Source organism: Talpa europaea (genome assembly GCF_964194135.1).
Source record: "Talpa europaea genome assembly, chromosome: 9".
NCBI lineage: Eukaryota > Metazoa > Chordata > Mammalia > Eulipotyphla > Talpidae > Talpa > Talpa europaea.
In genome coordinates this window covers 20,965,837-20,985,920 of record NC_140076.1, presented here as the reverse complement: position 1 = coordinate 20,985,920, position 20,084 = coordinate 20,965,837, and the positions used below count along the sequence as shown (strand labels likewise).

At 36.2% G+C, this 20,084-nt stretch overlaps 1 protein-coding gene across 1 annotated transcript in view; it reads right to left on the bottom strand.

Annotated features, from left to right (window-relative positions):
- Positions 1-429: 429 nt before the first annotated feature.
- ZMYM4 (zinc finger MYM-type containing 4) overlaps positions 430-20,084 on the bottom strand; it is a gene marked incomplete at both ends in the record, with an annotated part of 118,485 nt that continues 98,830 nt past the window's right edge. The window contains 7 exon segments of the mRNA XM_084243439.1: positions 430-637; positions 1,520-1,649; positions 3,515-3,763; positions 4,976-5,087; positions 14,468-14,619; positions 16,717-16,812; positions 16,979-17,150. Coding sequence (XP_084099565.1) covers positions 430-637; positions 1,520-1,649; positions 3,515-3,763; positions 4,976-5,087; positions 14,468-14,619; positions 16,717-16,812; positions 16,979-17,150 — 1,119 coding nt within the window.

Below are 20,084 nucleotides of genomic sequence, written 5' to 3'. Positions count from 1 at the left end.
TGTGCTGACTTCTCCCCTGACTTTTACATAGGACTTGCCCAAGTAGCCTATTGCAGCCAAGGTTTCACTCCAACGCTACCTCTCTAAGGTCTAAGGTTACTATGGTAGAGTTTTATACAACAGTTTTCCTTAAAAATATTCCACAATTTGTTATTCCCAAACAAAATAAGATTATGCACCACTCAAGAGATATTGGTTAGTCATTCTGAAGGCGTCTAAGAACTATTATCACTGCCAAAGAACATTTCTCAGTTTATATTCTTTCCTTCAATTTTCATTTGTACATCCATACTGTGGTTCACGAGTTGTCTGTTTTCCATTATCAATCAAGACAAGAGAACTTGGACTTTTACATCGTTTTCCAAAGCTGGATGCATTCACAGTTTGGTGCATACCAATGTATATGAAAATAGGAACCCCACTTCCACTTTAATCTGATAATTCAACATCAGAGTCTTCAGATTTGGCTTTGGCAAGTTCTTCATGTACCTCCCTGACCATGAGAATACGCGTTAACATGGTGTCCAGGGTCCCAGGGTCTATCGGGAATGTGGAGTACCACATGGGGCTATTCGGAACACAGGAGCGTTCAGGTTGAAGGTAAAACACATCATTCCTCTGCTTTACACTCTCAGAACTATCCATAGGAAAAAGAAGAAAAGAGAAAGAAAATGGGGATCAGAGAGTATAGGAAATATGTAACTCCCCTTTAATATAATGGCTTTCAACATCTCCCTATTAATTATATCGTAAGAAAAACAACGTGGTCACAGAGATCGTAAGTATATACATTTCTCCCCCTCCCCCGCCCCAGAGCAATCTCTAACTCCACATCTTTATGTCCGCACTCCAGAAATCACACTGCATTGGAAGTGAGTATAATGTTAATAGAGGACGAAGTATAAATCCTTCACAAGCTTTAGTAGTTAAAACATTATTAGGAGTGACAAAAAATTTCAACTCACATGTGACACTATGGCTGAGAACCACATATCCTCAGCACCCAAAATCCTGGAATGAACCCCAAGAGTACCAATACTCATTACCAGTGGGAAACCCAGTCATTATATTTCTTTGAGAAAAAAGTATTTTAGTGTGGTTATTACAACTCTAAAGTCATGTTTCTATAAGGAAAAAACACTCAAAAAATTTCATTCCTTAAAAATTGTTTTTCCATTTATAGTTTTAACAGTATAACTGCTCCTTTAAATTTCTTTTCTATAAAATAATAAAATCATTGCAGCTTAGGTATCACAGAAAGGGTGAGCAACAGTTGGAAATATCAAACAATGGCAGTGAGTCTGACTTTTTAAACTATTTTCAGAAAAAAAATTACCAAGACAAAGCAATTTATTTCTTCGTTTAAAATCTAGACAAATACAGTAGTGGAAAAATAAAATAAGAGGTAGATCCTTGCCTAGAGTCACAGCTATAATTCTGATTTTCAAGCATCTGAAATCCAAAATATGGCAACTAATTCTGAAATGTGTTCCATCTCGTTCAGAGGAAGATCACTTACCATTTTGACAGGTAAAACTCATAAAGTCGAACTGGACATCTTAGTGGGTTGTCAGTGTTCTCTGCCATCTCCACACCCATTGGAACTTCATCATCTTCGTTTCGTTTCCTCTTGCCAACGGTAAGCTTATCTTGAGATGGGAGAGAAGATTTACAAGTCTTTATTTTTCTTTTATTTTCATCGCACCCAGTGAGCTTTGCTTCAGTCAAAACCATCAAACCCCTCCCTTCCTTTCACTTTCTTTCAGTAAATATCAAGCACCTGTGGAGTGTTAGCTACTTCCCTCAGCGCTAGCATGGCAGTGCCAAACAAAACCAAGTTCCTGTCCTAGGAGATTTATGTTCCCCTGCCCAACCAAGTGTGAGGAGCATGAAAGCCCAGTGCTGGATAGGCAGGTCTCTTCTGAGCCTGACTTTGTTAAGAGTTGATTTAGGCGCAGGATTTTTAAGCTACAGCAAGATAAAGCAGGCAAAAAGGATTCCATGTGCTCTTCTCCTACAATAAAGACTGAAATACAAGTTGTCACCTTTACATCTGAAAATATTTCTACTGTTGGGCACCAGTATCTATTAGGCATTTGTTCAAGTTTCTTTTATTTATCATAGTATTATGAGAAATGGAATCTTTGGTGGAAAAAGAAATTGTCACTTAAGTTGACCATTTGCTAAGAAAGAGCAAACCCTTTTTCACCACTAGAATTTTGCAGAGGCCAAGGGTTATCAGAAAGAAGAAAGACATTTTTTCACTCCACTTTCTTCTTATAGCTGTTCACACCAACTGGCAAAGAACTTTCCCAATTCCTGCAACAGCTATCACTTAAACAAAATTCACCCCAGTTTTCTATTTAGAGGTTACCTAAATCGAGAGACTTCACAACTTAATCATTCAAAAGAGAAATTGAATTTGTTGCGTCTAGTCAAGCACCTAATCAGAAAACAAGAAAATGTGACCTGACTGCCTCTGCCTCCCCCAAATAAAGCCAAGAGCAAAAGTGGACTACATGTAAATAAAATGAAGGATGTAGGATACAGACAAGTGGTGAGTGAGGAAAACTTAGTATTTTTTTAAAGTAAAGAACTGAGAAAAAAGTTAACATAAAGATAGACATCGGAATTATTCTCTATAGATATGAGTTTCAGTAATTTAAAGTTCTCCAATTCAAAATATATGTATTACACTCTTATCCCAAGGAAGTAACTACTTGATTTTGGGAATTTTAAAACAGTTTTAAACAAAAACAAACTCATTTAAAAGTTGTTTTTGTAATGCAAGATGATAAACTATCTAATACAACTATCACTGCTGCTATTACTCTACTATATACAAAAGAAATACACTCTAGGCTAATAATTTATGTTCCTTCAGAATTTGACAATGCTAACTAAAAAGAGGTGCTCAGGTCCAAAGAAGCAACAGGTTTAAGTTAAGCAGTTTATTTCAACTAGCAATGGTTCCCAACAATGGATATACATATTTAAATTCCCTGGGAAGTTTTCAAATAGTCTACCCTGGACCAACTAAATCACAATTTCTAATTTAAAAACCAATAAAAGGGGCCTCCCCTCCCCTGGTGGCGCAGCGGTCAAGCGCTAGGCTGCGAAGCAGCCCGCAGCATCTGCAGCGTCGGTTCAATCCCCAACGGCGAGGGTCCCACATGGCGTGCCCGCTGCTCCCCTCAGCAGTGTACTTCGGTCCTTCTTGCCTGCTCTGCTCCCCGCTCTGGCTCTGGTGAATTCTCTCGCCCTCCTGCGCTTCTGACTGTACCCAGTGCTTGTATAAATAAATAAATAAATCTTTTAAAAAATAAATAAAATAAAAATCAATAAAAGTATATTGAATCAAGTGATTCCTCTCATTTTGAGGCAAGTCTTTATCCTAGTCCTGACAACAGAGAAAAACATTTAAATGTTAAACTAAAGCAACATTCTCTCATGTCTAGTAAGTCTCTTTTTGAATAAGACTTCAAATAGAAATCTCATGAACGCCACCACACACCTGGTTCTGAATCCTGCTTTTGTAAAGGTGGGAAGAATCTCAGATACGTCATCTTTGTACTGTACTTCAGAGTCCTTGTTCGTCTCATCACATGGGCAAAGGAAAGCTTCAAGTGTTCGGTAACATTCTTTAGTTGAAAGTATTTGGTATTGAAGAAAAGGAGGGTGTTCAAAAGGACGATTGGTGAATAAGCGCCCAGCTGTTTGCATTCCCACAAATGCTCTTCTTCAATTCGAGAAAACATGTAACCTGGACAGAAGAAGGCGAGGGACAATACTGAGCTCCAGCTAAACTGGTCTAAGTAATCTTTCAAATTCTCAGACAGAAAGATGAAGAAAAACAATGACTGTTCCTTTCTTTTCTCCTTTTTTCTTACACAGAAAAAACAGAAAAGGCTCCACAAAGAAAAGCGCAGATGATTCCATTGAAGCAGACATTGTGAAAATCCCTTTGAAATAGTTTTAATCTATTATTTTAAATGAGGGATTGGCGAATTTTTCCTGTACAAGGTCAGGTGGTAAATAAATGTTTTAAGCGCTGTGGACCATAATGCCTCTGAACAACTTTGCTATGGTAGAAGCTGCAGATAATACATAAACAAACAGGTGTTGCTATACACCATTAAAATTCATTTATAGACACAAATCTGCCACAAAATATTTTTTTCATCCCCCCCCAATAACTTAAAAAGGTAAAAACCTTTTTTAGCTCATGAACTGTACTGAAACAGTAGCAGGCCAGACCTGGCCCATGTGCCATTGCTTGCAGACACACTTTTGAAATCATTCCACTCATTATTAACTGGTTCAATTTCATTTAGCTATGATGATCAGAAGGCAGACAGCGCCCTCTTATCATTTAATTTATTTCTTCCAAATTTATGTCCCTAAGCCCTTCTTTGAACATTACATGCATCAAACCACCAGGGTGCTCAGAATGTTTCAAAGGTACTCTACAGCCCAACAGAAAGGGGCACAATTCCTGAGCAGCACATTCAACCTCTCCATTCACAGGTGAGGAGCCTGAGACCAGGAGCCAATCAGGGACATAGCCAGTGACATGGTCAAAGACAATACTAGGATGACGATTTAACTCTCTTAATAGCCAGTTCTGTACTTTTCATGAACAACTGAAAAAGGTCCACTACTAACAAGTAAAATCTGAGGGAGAATATACTGATATACCTTTACTGACACTACCAGCAGATCAAAAACAGTTTGCAAAAAGTAAATGTAACCTCAAGTTTTTATTTTTAATTTTCAACTGTTAGTATAGAGATATGCCCTAGTTTCACTAAAATGACCCATAACAAACCAAAGACTTTCTCCTCAAAAGTCAAGATATGTTATAAATCAGGACAGAAATATAAAATCATCAATTTTCAAAAAGATAATTCATAAAATTTAAGCAATACAGAAAGCATATCATGAAAACAATCAAAATAAAAAATAGTTGTCCTACCATTAGGAAGTATTGTAGGTTCCCATATTTTCAAGAGTTTGGTAAGTTCAATCATAAATCTGGAATAGGGCTCAGTAAAAATGTTATCTATTCTACCATTTTCAAACAGGTACTAAAAGAGAAAAAATGAAACAGATATTGATACAAGGAAAATGTTTGTTTTAAAGAGTATTTTGATTTTTGAACCATGTTCAACATTAAGTATTATAAGGATATAGCCAGGATTCAAGATGTAAGATCCTTTCATATAAATTCACATTATCTTGAGCACTGAGCTTACAAAGTAAAGTTTCCTGTTTCCTTTTAAAAACAAGGACGGTATAAAATAATAAATATCTTTTAGTCAGTTCATAAAACTGCTATACCAAAAATTGGTTTCAACACATATTTCTCAAAAACTTTTTCTGATTCACAGTATCTACCTATAAATGTGTTCTTACAATTTTTTTTATTTTTAGCCTAGTAATAAGATGATTTCCTCAACTAATACAATTAAGCTAGCATCATGTAATTTGAGGATACCTAAATTTTGAAACTATTTTATCTGGAGCCTTCTTAGCACACTTCTTAACTCCCTACCTACCCTTCAAAAAGTTTAAATCTAATTACAGAATGCCAAACTATGCTAAATATAAAACCAGGAATCATATCACAGGATGGGAAACAAGAAACAGCTTGGTAATAAAATACTGTTAAAAAGCATTTTGAAGATGTAAGGCAGATTGGATAAAATCACTCAGACAGGGAAATACAATGAGCCATTTACAAGGCTGCGTACAACTACATTCTAAAAATCTTCTGGTGATTTTAAGATTTGGTATTTTTTAAATTTTTTTTTAAGATTTATTTATTTATTTATGCATAGATGAACTGGGGTGTAGGCCAGAGGTGCCGAGGGTTTGAGAGGATTCACCAGATACAGAGTGGGGAGCAGAATAGGTGGATTCACTGAAATACAATGCTAAGGGGAGCAGTGGGCGGGACAGGAGAGGTCTGCTGTGCCATGTGGGTCAGCTCCCTGGCCTGGGATGGACTCAGGCCCTAGTGATGATGGCAGTGATAGTGCTGAGCCTTAACCCCTATGCGACCAGGGAGGCCCCAACACTTGCAGTTTTGATTTACTTATCTTTGATTATCCTGGATTCCAGCTTTTCAATTAATATATGAGAAGCAAATTTTATTTTTACTTAAATTTATTCTGAGCAATAAAAATTATATACCATTAAAATGTGCATTTTATGAGGCCTCTTTAGAGGCAATTTATGATTATATTGTGAGATTATAGTTTTGTTATTGGAAAGTATTCTTCCTTTTCTAATAAAGTTATTTTCCAACTAAAAAAGTATATCCTCATTATGGAAAACACTTAAAATATGGGGAAAGAAAAACATACATTCAAACTTACTACTCAAAGGCAACTACTATTAACATTCAGACTATTTCAATCTCAAATACACCTTTAAAAACACAGAGTTAAAATGTATGAATCCATATAAAATATGTGGGGGTTTTTTCCCTCATGAATCACTTTCCCTTTAGAAGAGAAATGAGACAAGAATGCCCATCCTAGACACTTCTATTCAACATTTTCTGGAAATCCCAGTGAGTAATCAGATAAGAAAAGAAACAAAAATTAATCACAGAAGGTAAATAAAAATTCCATTTGCAGATGACATGATGCTACATACAATAAACTCTAAAGAATCCACAAAAAAACTATTTATTAAAGATAATAAATGAAATCGGTAAATCATAAGATACCAGCAACATGACAATCAATTGTTTTTTATACAATAACAATGAACAAACCAAAAGGAAATTAAGAAAACAATTTCATTTGTAACATTATCAGAAATTAAGTACTTAACAAAATTTAAACAAAGAAGTATATGACTTATTCGCTTAAATTATAACAACAACATCTGAAATTAAAGATCACCAAAAATGAGGAAAAAATTTCTATTATGTACCTAAAGGCAATATTGTTAAAAAGGGAAAATTTCCCCAAAGCAACCTATAGATTCAGTGCAATCCTATCAAAATCCCAATGGCCATTTTGAGCAGAAACAGAAAAGCAGATCCTAAAAGTCATATGGAATTACATGGGATCTTGACTAGCCAAAAGAATCTTTTTTAAGACTCACACTTCCCGGGCCTTCCCAGTGGCACAAGGGCTTAAGACGCAGCCTATGAAGCTATCAGCAGCCACTGCAGCATGTGTTCAATCCCCAGTCAGGGAGCTACCCACATGGCGCAGCAGACCTCTCCTGACTCACCCGCTGCTCCCTTCAGCAGTGTATTTCAGTACATCTGTCTGTTCTGCTCCCCACTCTGTCTCTGGTGAGTCCTCTCACCCCCTGTACTTCTGGCCTGTATCCCAGTTCTTGTATGCATAAATAAATATTAAAAAAAAAAATCACACTTCCCAATTTCAAAACATACGAGGAAAGCTACAGTAATTAATATAGCAATAAGAAAAGCTATACACACCAATGTATCAGAACTGAATACATATTTGGTCAAATGACTTTTCTTTTCTTAAGATTTTATTTATTTATTTGTTTATTTATTATTTTTTATTTATTTATGTAAGCACTGGATACAGTCAGAAGCGCGGGAGGGCGAGAGAATTCACCAGAGCCAGAGCGGGGAGCAGAGCAGGCAGAAGGACTGAAATACACTGCTGAGGGGAGCAGCGGGCGGCAGGAGAGGTCTGCGCGCCATGTGGGACCCTCCTCCGGTGGCCGGGGAGCAGCCGGGGATCGAACCTGCGCTGCAGAGGCTGCGGGCAGCTTCGCAAGCCAGCGCTCAACTGCTGCGCCACCAGGGAGGCCCCAAATGATTTTTCATAAGGATGCCAAGACTATTCAAAAGAGAAAGAACAGTCTCTTCAACAAATGGCCTAGAATGGAATATCCAAAGACACAGTTATTTTTAACTCACATATATCCTTATTTCACATGAGATGCAAAAATGAAATCAAAAGGGCTCAATAAGCTAAGCGTAAGAGTTAAAGTAATAAAACTCTTAGAAGAAAATAGAGGTAAATCTTCATGACCTTGAATTTGGTGATAAAACCTTAGGTGATACCAGAAATGCACACAACAGGGAAAAAAAAAAAAAACCTAAACTTCCTCAAAATTAAAAACGTGTACATCAAAGTATATCATCAAGAAAATGGAAAAGCCCAGAAAATGGTAGAAAATATCTCAAAATCCACCTATCCAGCAGGGCCTCCCCGATGGAGCAGCAGTTGAGTGCCATGCTGAGAAGCTGTCCACAGCCTCTGCAGCACTGGTTCAATTCCCCGCCAGCCAGGGAAGAAACCCACATGGCACAGCAGACCTCTCTTGCCTCGCCCACTGCTCCCCTCAGCAGTTCTTCGGTCCATCTGCTTGTTTTGCTCCCTGCTTGGTCTCTGGTGAATTCTTTCACCCTCCCGCGCTTCTGACCTGTACCCCAGTTCTTGTATAAATAAATAAATAAATCTTAAAAAAAATTTAATATCCACAGTATTTAAAGAAATCCTACAACTCGGGCCTCCCTGGTGGCACAGGCAGTTGAGCGCAGCACTGTGAAGCTGTCTGCAGCCTCTGCAGTGCCGGTTTGATCCCTGCCACCCACATGGTGCGGCAGACCTCTCGTCTCGCCCACAGCTCCCCTCAGCAGTGTGTTTTAGTCAGTCTGCCTGTTCGGCTCCCCACTCTTGTTTCTGGTGAATCCTCTCACTCTCCCCACATCTCTGGCCTGCACCCTACCTCTTGCATGCATAAATAAATAAATCTTTAAAAAGAAAAAAAGAAATCCTACAACTCAAATGACAAAAAGACAAAACAACCCAATTGAAAAGTAAGCAAAGGACTTAGACATTTCCCAAAGAGGATATACAAATGGCCAACAAGTACATGAAAAGATGTCCCATGTCATTAATCATTAGGGAAATGCATATCAAGACCACAATGAGATACCACTTTATACCTACTAGACTGACTGGCTATTTTAAAACAAAAATTAGCAAGATTGGCAAGGATATGGAGATAATGGAACTCTCAAACATGTTATTGGGACTGTGTAATAATATGTTGCATTTACTGGGGAAAATGGTTTGGCAGCTCCTTGAAAAGCTAATCACTGACTGACCATGTGACCCTGTATTCCAATCCTAGGTATTTACCCAAAAGAACTGAAAACAGGCATTCAAACACAAACAGGCATTCAAAACCACTATTCATAGAAACACTCACTATTCACGATACCCAAAGGCAGAAACAACCCCAATGTCCACAAACAAATGGATAAACAAAATATAGCATACTCAACAATGAAATGTTATTTGGCTATAAAAATGAAAAGGAATAAAGAAATGATTGATACTGTAACACAGATGAACCTTGGAAAAATTAAGGGAAAGAAGCCACACATAGAAGGTCACATACAATCCCACTTACATAAAATATCCAGAATAGTAAAATCACTAGAGATAGAAAGCAGATTTGGGGTTGCCAGGGATTGGACAGAGGAGGTAATGGGGAATGCTGCTTAATGGGTATGGAGTTTCCACTTGGTGATAAAATGTTCTGGAGTAGTGATAGTTGCACAGCATTGTGAATGGACTTACGGTCACTGAACTGTACACTTTAAAATGGTACATCTACCATAATATAAACACTACACTAGTTTTGCAAATTACTTTTCAAAATCTTGTCTCTAAGAATAGTCCATATCACTATGTATAGAAACAACAATAAATTCATTCCTTTTTAACTACTGTATGGATATATTACAACTGATTGAACGATGACCCATCTGATGAACAATTATATTAGGTAGTTCCTATTTTTTGTTGTTAAAACAATGTTACAATGAAAATATCAGAATGAGGGCCTCCCTGGTGGCACAGCGGTTGAGTGCTGGGCTGCGAAGCTGCCAGCAGCCTCTGCAGCTCCCACGGCGAGGGTCCCATATGGCGCACAGACCTTTCCTGCTGCCCGCTGCTCCCCTCAGCAGTGTATTTCGTCAGTCTGCCTTTTCTGTACCCCGCTCTGGCTCTGGTGAATTCTCTCACCCTCCCACGCTTCTGACTGTACCCAGTGCTTGTATAAATAAATAAATAAATAAATATCTTTAAAAAAAAAATCAGAATATGTCTCTATATGTACATGTGTGTGCATTTCTTTGGGGATAGATACTGCCCCACGGATTTGCTAGGTTAAAGAACCTATATGCATTTAAAATTTTAATATAGTCAACTTGTCCCCTCAAAGGCCTCTCTCTCTCTATAGACACATATCATCCATACTTGGTATTATCAAACTTCTCAATCTTTCAAAATTTTAATCTGTCTCACTGGCAAAAATATTTCCTGATTATAGATAACACCTTTTTATATTGGAGAGACAATTCAACATGGTGACCATAAGCACAGACTCTCTGCTGGACTACTTGGGTTCACATCTTGGTCCCATGTACTGCCTCTGAGATCTTAGGCAAGTTATTTAACTCACTGAGTATCACGTTTCTTCAATGGGAAAAGGTGATAATCATAGTTTCCACATTTCAAAGGGTCACACTAACAGTTAAGTGAATTAATATATCAAAAAATGTACTTATATAAATACATAGCATACATAGTAAATGATCATTAGGTGCTACCCAGTATATTTTCACTATCAGCAATATCTTGTTTTTCTTGTAATCTATTTGTTCCCTTTGCAAATTGCCCCCTTCCCTGTTAATGTTTGTTTTTTTTTTTTAAAGATTTTTTTTTTTTTAATAGGGGCATGTTTTTCTTTATTTGTTTGCTTGTTTTTGTTTTGTTTATACATGCACTGGGTACAGTCAGAGGGGCGGGAGGGTGAGAGAATTCACCAGAGCCAGAGCGGGGAGCAGAGCAGGCAGAAGGACCGAAGTACACTGCTGAGGGGAGCAGCGGGCGGCAGGAGAGGTCTGCGCACCATGTGGGACCCTCCTCCGGTGGCCGGGGAGCAGCCGGGGATTGAACCGGCGCCGCAGAGGCCGTGGGCAGCTTCGCAACCCAGCGCTCTACCGCTGCGCCACCGGGGAGGCCCCTTCCCTGTTAATGTTAACAAAGGTGTAACATTATAGTTGAGTTTCTTAGTTTACATTTTTATGTATTTTTAAAATTCTTTAAAATTAGTATAATTTATTTTATAATTGGAATAAATAAGGACGTATGAGTCAACATAACTTTTTTAAAATTCCCTACAGTTAAGGATAATTTTCTTCTCAAATTTGACAAATGCGTCATAAAATTTACTACCTATAACACAATTTGCTAGTTTATAGCTTCTTTTTAATAGTACAGCTTACAAAGTCATTTATTACTATGAACAGGAAAAATATACTAGAAAAAAAACATTCATAGGTTTATGGCTCACAAATTAAAGTATATTTCCGGGCCTCCCTGGTGGCGCAGGCGGTTGAACGCAGCGCTGTGAAGCTGTCTGCAGTCTCTGCAGTGCGGGTTCGATCCAGGTCTGCCAGGGAGATGCCCACACGGTGCAGCAGACCTCTCCTGTCTCGCCCGCTGCTCCCCTCACAGTATATTTCATCAGTCTGCCTGTTCTGTTCCCCCCTCTGTCTCTGCTGAATCCTCTCACCCTCCCACACATCTGGCCTGTACCCTGGTTCTTGAATATAAATAAATGAATTTTTAAAAAAAAATTCATATCCAGCAGTATCTGATATGTAAGGAACTATGCTCAAAATGTTTTTGATAGAAGAAATCAAGGAATGACCATGAATGTTTTTACTACTTTCCAATCATCAAAAATTAGTAACTATCACAAGACATATATTTGTTAACATGTGCATTGATATAATTATAAAATTCTATTAGTTTCAGACAGTATAAATACTCCCAAAGTACATAAGGCAGGTTCAGAATCTCAAAACTTCTGCCTCAGCAAAATGCATGTATGGCATACAGCAGTTGAACAATAATATTTGGTTGAAATAACCTGTTAAGTCTTCTCATATATTCATTTAAAATACATCTTTACAGGAAATGCAAATGGCCAACAGGCATATGAAAAAATGTTCAACATCACTTGTAATCAGGGAAATGCAAATCAAAACCACAATGAGATACCATCTCACACCAGTGAGAATGGCACATATTAAAAAAAACTAGCAACAACAAATGTTGGCGAGGATGTGGAGAAAAAGGAACTCTCCTGCACTGTTGGTGGGAGTGCAAACTGGTCCAACCTCCATGGAAAGTTGGGTGGAGGATCCTCAACCTGCTAAAGATGGGAACTTCCATATGATCTAGCAATTCCACTCCTAGGTATTTACCCAAAGGACACAGAAACATTAATTCAAAAGGGCACCTGCACACCTATGTTTATAGCAGCACTATTTACAATAGCCAAGCTACGGAAACAACCCAAATGCCCAAAAATAGATGACTGGATCAAGAAGATGTGGTACATATACACCATGGAATATTACTCAGCAATCAAAAAAGACAAATTTATGCAATTTGCAGCAATATGGATGGAGCTGGATGGGATCATGCTCAGCGAAATAAGTCAGAAAGAAAAAGAAAAATACCAGGTGGTCCCACTCATAGCAGGAATTTAGAAAACCTAAATAAGGGACCAGGAAAAAGACTAATTATAATAAAGTAAAAATCAAAATAAACAAGCAACTATAAACCAGAAACACACTATGGGGGAAGGAGGGAGTAGGATCAAAACAAAGGGAGGTGAGAATTGTATGGGGACTATAACCAAGATGAAAATGCATACATTGTGCAAAAATGAAAAATGATGTAAAAAAATATATAAAATTTAAAAAATAATAAAAAATAAAAAAATAAAATATATCTTTACTGTCTAGAAACTGGTCATAATATAATGGGAACTTATTATATAACCAAGATGCCATTTCAAACTGAATATCTAAGAGAGGCAAGGCTAAATAACTGGCACATTATTCAGCCTTGAATAATGGAGAAGGTAGAAGTTTGATTTCTACTAACTTGGCAGCATATACCCATTGAGAGAAGCATGCTGCAAAAAATATGTACGGTGTGGGTAATATTATGCTAAAAATACAGCAAAACAAAAACTATTACTGGACACCTATCCACATGTGTACAGGTACAGGACACTTATGCTGCAACACTGGTTACCTCAGGGAGTGGGAATGGGGGGAAGATAAATTGTCTTTATTTGCCTTCAGGTATTGTTGTAACAGTTATACTGAGCATATATTACTTTCATAATTAAAAAACAAAATTTTAAGAGCAAATAAATGCTTCAATAAAATAACACTATCCCTATCCATATAGTTCCACCACCCAGAGATGATAACAATTGTGAACATTTTTGGAGCATTTCATTTGATTATGAATTTACATGACTGGCTTTTAAAACCAATACATGTCCACATATAGTGGTATATATAAAATTTGTATTTATTTTGTTCATTTAATGCTTTAATACGAGTATTTTCACATGTTGCCAGAAGTCACTTTATACATTTTCACTGGATACATAATATACTATATTATAAATATACTGTAATTTAAATTTACTTAACCATCACACCTTGGTGGACAGTGGACATTGAGGTTATTTCTAGTTTTGTGCAGTTATGTCTGAACTTCAAATATTAGCTTTGAACAGGCTCTCAAAGTGAGTTACTGGTGAAAAAGTAAGAACATTCAGAAAAATTTCTGAAACATGCTAAAACTGCTCTCTAGGAACTAGACACTAATTGCTACCAGCTATGAAGGCTAATCCCCTTTTCCAGAGCTCTTATCAACAGGAATGCTATATAATTTTTTTAATTTTTCCTAACATGGATAGACAAATAATAGCATATCATTTTATTTTTCATTTAAAAATTTAAATGAGAATACATGATTCAGATACATATGCAAACATAGTGATCTATGCCACTTATTATATGAATTGCTATTTATACCATTTTGTCCACTAACAACAAAATTCACCATACTCAACTTCTGTTATTCTAACTTCCTCAATTTAGCTTATAAAAAAGGCTGAATGATCCGAGACTTTTAAATTAAGGTCAGTGTTTCATTTAGAGGAATATAAAGGAACAGTACCAAATAACAAGATACATTATAAATTTGCAGCTTAGTGGGACTCCCTGGTGGCACAAGGGGTTAAGTCTCAGCACTATCGCCAGCCACTGCAGCATATGTTCAATCCCCCGCCAGGGAGCTAAATAAACCACATGGTGCAGCAGACCTCTCCTGTCTCACATGCTGCTCCCCTCAGCAGTGTATTTCATTAGATCCACCTGTTCTGCTCCCCACTCTGTCTCTGGTGAATCCTCTCACTACCACCTCCATACCTCTGGCCTATGCCCCAGTTCTTGTATGCATAAATAATTAAAAATAAATCTTTGGGGAAAAAAATTTTCAGCTTAATTCACAAGTTTTACAAGTATTATTTAAAGTGCAATAGATTTTATAACAATTACTTAATTTGATACCTGCTGAATTCCAAGGCACAAGTATAAGATACTGTCTGGATCATATTTTTCACCATTTGGTCTCCGCACCTCTTGGATAAACTGGCATAAGCCCAAACTCAATTCAGCAAAAGTGCAGGACAGAATATCTTCCTTCAGCTTGATAGCACGGACTGTGGAAAGGTAGAAAACACCTGACACATTAATTTATAAGAAACACAATAAAATTACTTGACTCACTGAATAAATATTGTCTACCACTATGCCTAGGCATTACGGTATAGATTTGTGAATACGTAAGACTGGTTGTAATCTCAGACCTGTTCAGCTGAGAAAATAAAGACAATACCACACATATTGTGATGTGTGACAGAAGAAACTTTATGTAAACAAGGTTCTATGAAAGCAAATGAGGGGCCTCCCCTGGTGGCGCAGTGGTTGCGTGCTGGGCTGCAAGGCTGCCTGCAGCCTCTGCAGCGCTGGTTTGTTCCCCGACCACCAGCGATGGTCCCACAAAAAAAAAAGAAAGAAAGAAAGAAAGCAAATGAGGTGCATAAAATAGGGAGGGGTCAAGTCACATCCTGGAGGATAGAACTTGATAGGTAAAAAAAAAAAAAAAGCTAAACATGAATAAAGAATTCCAATCTGAGAATATAAAAAGATTTCCCAGAATATATTTCACAAAGTAGTAGTTATATGAGAGTTGGAGAAAAGTGGGTTTCTAAGATCAGAAACATTTGTAAGATAGCGGCATATTATATCTAAAGAATTGCATCTAAAGAATTCACAACAGTCCTTGGTATATTAAAAATTCTGAGTACTTCTATAAAAAAAAAAGGGTGCTGTTTAGTTTTAACTCAAATTTAGTTGAATACAGAACATTTCAATTAACATGCAACTTCTTCATGCCCTAGGAAATGCTAGAAAACAGTATAACCCGCACACATAAGCGAAAAGTTCAAGGACTTAGATGTGTAGGAGAAAGCAAGAAAAGCAAACCTCATCTATTAAAATTTTGAAGACAAAAAAGAGTTGAATAAATTTTGAGCAGGAGTTCAAACTGATTTATGGATTATGGGGTTAGAATTGAAATACCTTTCCTAATCATTATTCTTCTGCATATTTGGAAATGATTGTATGTTTCCAAAGATATACTTGAGGTCACCTGAGCTAAGTTTGTAAAATGTAAATGGTGGTTCATGCAGGCAAAGACAGTATTCGGCCTTTTTCACTGAATATTTAACACCATACCTGATATGTGATAGATATTTAGTAAGTATTTTCTGGATGAATGAGTAGTAGAAAGAGTAGGCAACCCTCTGGCTATTGCATTTCTTTATTATATGGCTGTCTAATACAACACATACTTTCATTCTCACGACTCCCTTTTTCTTTTTAAAATGAAGTGCTGTGGCCCAAAGTGGGAGGTTAAGGACCTAATAAACCCCCATTAACAGGTATATATTTATATAACTCTGGAGATTACACTTGATTTACAGGAACTCAATGAGTTAGTCACAGAGCAAAGTAGTGACTAACTGCTCCAATAAGGAGGGATACATGTATCCTAAACCAGAAGGACAAATTGAGGTGAATTCAGGAGGGCATGCAATCTTCCAGGTATTAGAGAGAAGGTAGAGTTGGAAAGCGACAAGAAATATAGTTACAAGGATATATTCAACCATCCTTGTTTGACCTCATACCACAAAAATTATGTAAGCTTCTTACATAAACTACAGATAATTAAAAACAAAATATAAATTGAAAACAAAAATTTTAACAAGACATCAAATCAGTCAAAAATAAAGAATGAAACGAAACCAATTTGGGTTCTAAAATTATATACTGCTACTCTACTTGAACTATTTATTTGGTTCTAAATTTCCTGGCACTCAAAGTGAAACCCACAAATATGATCAGTTAGATAGAGTTCATCATTAGGGAAAAGTAGGACATTTCCAGGTATTTTTCTCAAAAAAAAAAAAAAAAAAAAAAGTTTTCACTGGTTCAGTATGGGATGCTATACATACAGGTTCAAGAAGGCATATTTGATATACTTCCAAGACTCCTCACATTCCTTACATTTATATAATAAATCAAGATCAAAAGATAGTCTTACCTTTATAATAAGTTCTTTAAAACTGGGAGGATATTAATTCCTTTTTTAAACCTAAAACTCCAAATTTTAATAATTTTAAACATTTCCTTTACACATTTAAATTGGTAATGGTATTAAAATGTAATAATTCAGATCATCTGGAGAGTTTTACCTCTGCAGCCTGACTCTGAGGACTCTTGAGAGAGGACTTGGTCTTGAGCACTTCCTAAGGGGTCAGAACATGGGCTAGATGAGGCATGTTCAACTCCTAACAAGGAGAGAAAAATAAAGGGAAACTTTTACAATGGGAAAAATTTAAGTAAAGCCAAAAACCCAAGTTATAAGGAACTCTATCCCATTTAATAGATTCATGATTTTTAATTTATCCTTATTCCCCTCCCTAAATCAAGACACAAACTCATGTATATATTTACCGCCACATTTTAGATCTCCCTGTTCTTCCTTGGCGTTTTTCCACTGAACCCAGTTCTTCCATGCATTTACCCCATACATGTATTTCAGGGTCATTCCAGATACTGAGCACCCTTGAAAGGCTCCTTGAATAAGACTCCTGGGCTCCACAGCCACTATAGACTTCTTGCGTCCCTGTAAGAATTGCAAAATTTTACAGAATATTTACTTTGGATCTTTAAGAATTGGAGTTTTAAAAATTGGGAAGGGCATAATTTACAGAATTTAGTTTTAGATTCTAAAGATTCAAAGTTCTGAGAGCTAGAAACAGTTTTGGAGATTATCTAATCCAACCCACATGAAAAGTTTTAAATCGTATTGTAATAATTACTAACATTTGAATACTTGTTATGTTCTAGATCAACCAATCAGGTCTGAATAAAAGTTATTACCACTCAATTCTATTTAATGGAACACATGAAAAGATCACACTATAGACTAAAACATACCATAAAAGAAACCTCAGTAAGTCCTCTAATTACAATGGAATTATACTAGAAATCAATAATGAAACAATGTTAAGAAAACCTTCAAAATTGGAAATTAAACAACACATTTTTTAAGTAAGTACCTGCCATGGGTCAAAGAAGAAACCACAAATGCAATTAGAAAACATTTTAAACCTAAATGAAAATGAAAACAAAATACATCAAAAGTTTTGTAACAGAGCTAAATCAGTGCTTAGGAGGATATAATATTAAAATGCTTCTATGAGAAATGGAAAAAAAAAAGTCTAAAACAGTAATGTAAGGTTTTGTATTAAGAAACTAGAAAAAGACCATAAACCCAAAATAAGGAAAATGATGGCAAAAATTAAAATAAGAGCAAAGTTCAAATTAAAAAAGTAGAGAAAATCAATAAAAATTTTAGAACTGATAAATCTCTTGTTAAAATGACCAAAGGTGTATGTGTTGGGGGGTGGGGGGAGTAAAGACACAAATTACCAGAAACTGATCTTGCAGACATTATAAGGATAAGAGAACACTGTTATGCCAATAAACCTGAAAACACAGATGAAAGGAACAAATTTGTTGGAAGATAAAAACAAGGTTTTCTCTAAAAGACATAAAGTAGTCATAGATATTAAATTCATCGTTTAAAACCTCTTCACAAAACAATTCCACGTTGAGATGGCTACACTGCTGAATTCTACCTACCAGTTAAAAGTAATTATATAATTCATATTTCAGAAAATAGAAGATGAAACACTAACTCACCTTCTATTGTCTCCATTACCCTGACAGCAAAGCCAAAGTCATTACAAGAGAACTACAGATCAGTATCCTTCCTGAACAGACATATCAAAAACTTTAACAAAATATTAGCAAACTGAATCTAGCAATATATAAATACATCATAAGAAAGTAAGGTTGTCCCATGAAAGTAAGGTTAGTCGATCATTTGAAAAATCAATACTAAACAAGAAAAGAAAAATCAACTTGTTTCACCATTTTAACATATAAAAGAAAAACCTGAAAATCAATAGATGCAAGAAATGTGCCTGACAAAGTTCAACAATCATGATAAAAGTTCTAAGCAAATTGGAAGTGGAAGAGAATGTCCCCATCCTGATAGAAGTCATTTAGGAGAAACTGACAGATATCATCATATTTAAGGTTGCAAGACTGAACACTTGCCTAAGAATGGGATCAAAGCGTGAAGGAGATCTGTTCTCACCATTAATACTCAACACTGTGCTGAAGATCCTTCCTAGTGTAATAAATCAAGAAAATGCATTCAGATTGGAAAGAAAAGACTGTCTTTATTCAGATACTATGACTGTTTAGTTAAAAATTCTAAGGACTACAGTTGAGCAAAATAATAATACACAGTCACATACAAAAATATCTATTTCTATATACTAACAAGAAATACAGAAAACGTAATTTAAAAATAAACTACAACAGGATCAAAAAAAATTTTAATATGTCTGAAGTAAGTGTAATGAAACATTATATTGTACAATGAAACATAAAATATTGTTGAGAGAAATTAAAGATGATCTAAATAAAGGAGAAAGATTGTATCTTCATGGGCTGGGTGGCTCAAAACTGTTAACATCTCAGTTCTCTGCAAAGTGATCTATGTATTCAGAAAATCTCCATTCAAAATTCTAGCAGATTTTTAAAAATAGAAACTGAAAGCTGATTCTAAAATTTATATGGAAATATACATGAACAATTTTGAAAAAACAAGAACAAAGCTAGAAGACTTAAGTCTCCTGATTTCAAGACTCACTGTAAAGTTAAAATAATCAAGACAGGGCCTCCGCTGGTGGCGCAGCGGTTGAGCGCTGGGTTGCGAGGCTGCCCGCAGCCTCTGCAGCGCCAGTTCGATCCCCGGCCACCGGCGAGGGTCCCACCAATAAACAAACAAACAAACAAACAAACAAATAAATAAATCAAGACAATGGGTATAAAGACAAATCAGTGGAACAGAATAAAGTTTCAGAAGTATACTGACACATACATGACTGGCTGACTTTTAACAAAGGTGCCAATGTAATTCAATGGGAAAGGACAGTCTTTTCCAAAGAGTAGTACTGGAATATTTGGAGATCTACATATAAAAAAATGACCCTGGGCCCTTGCCTCAACTCATACATAAAAATCACCTCAAAATGGACCACAAACATAAAATTTCTGAAAGAAAACAGAGTATTTTAGTTATCATAGATTAAGCAAAGATTTTTAGATGATTTTTAAAAAGCATAACCATGAAAGAATAAAAACACATAAAGTGGACTTCCTGAAAGTTAGTAAGTTCTATACTTCACCATTAAGAAAACCAAAAAGGAAGTTACAGAAGCAAAAGTAAAGAGAAAATAAAAATCATAATAAAGAACATTACAATTCAGTAAGATGACAATCAACTAAAAAATATGTACAATAGTTTTGAAAAGACATTTTACCAAAGATAGGCGAGGAATAAATACATATATGAAAAGATGCCCAATACCATCAGTCATTAGGAAAATACATGTTAAAATCACTGAGATACCACCAACATTCACTAGAATGGCTAAGATTAAAAATGACACAATCAAGTATAGGCAAGTATAGCACTCAC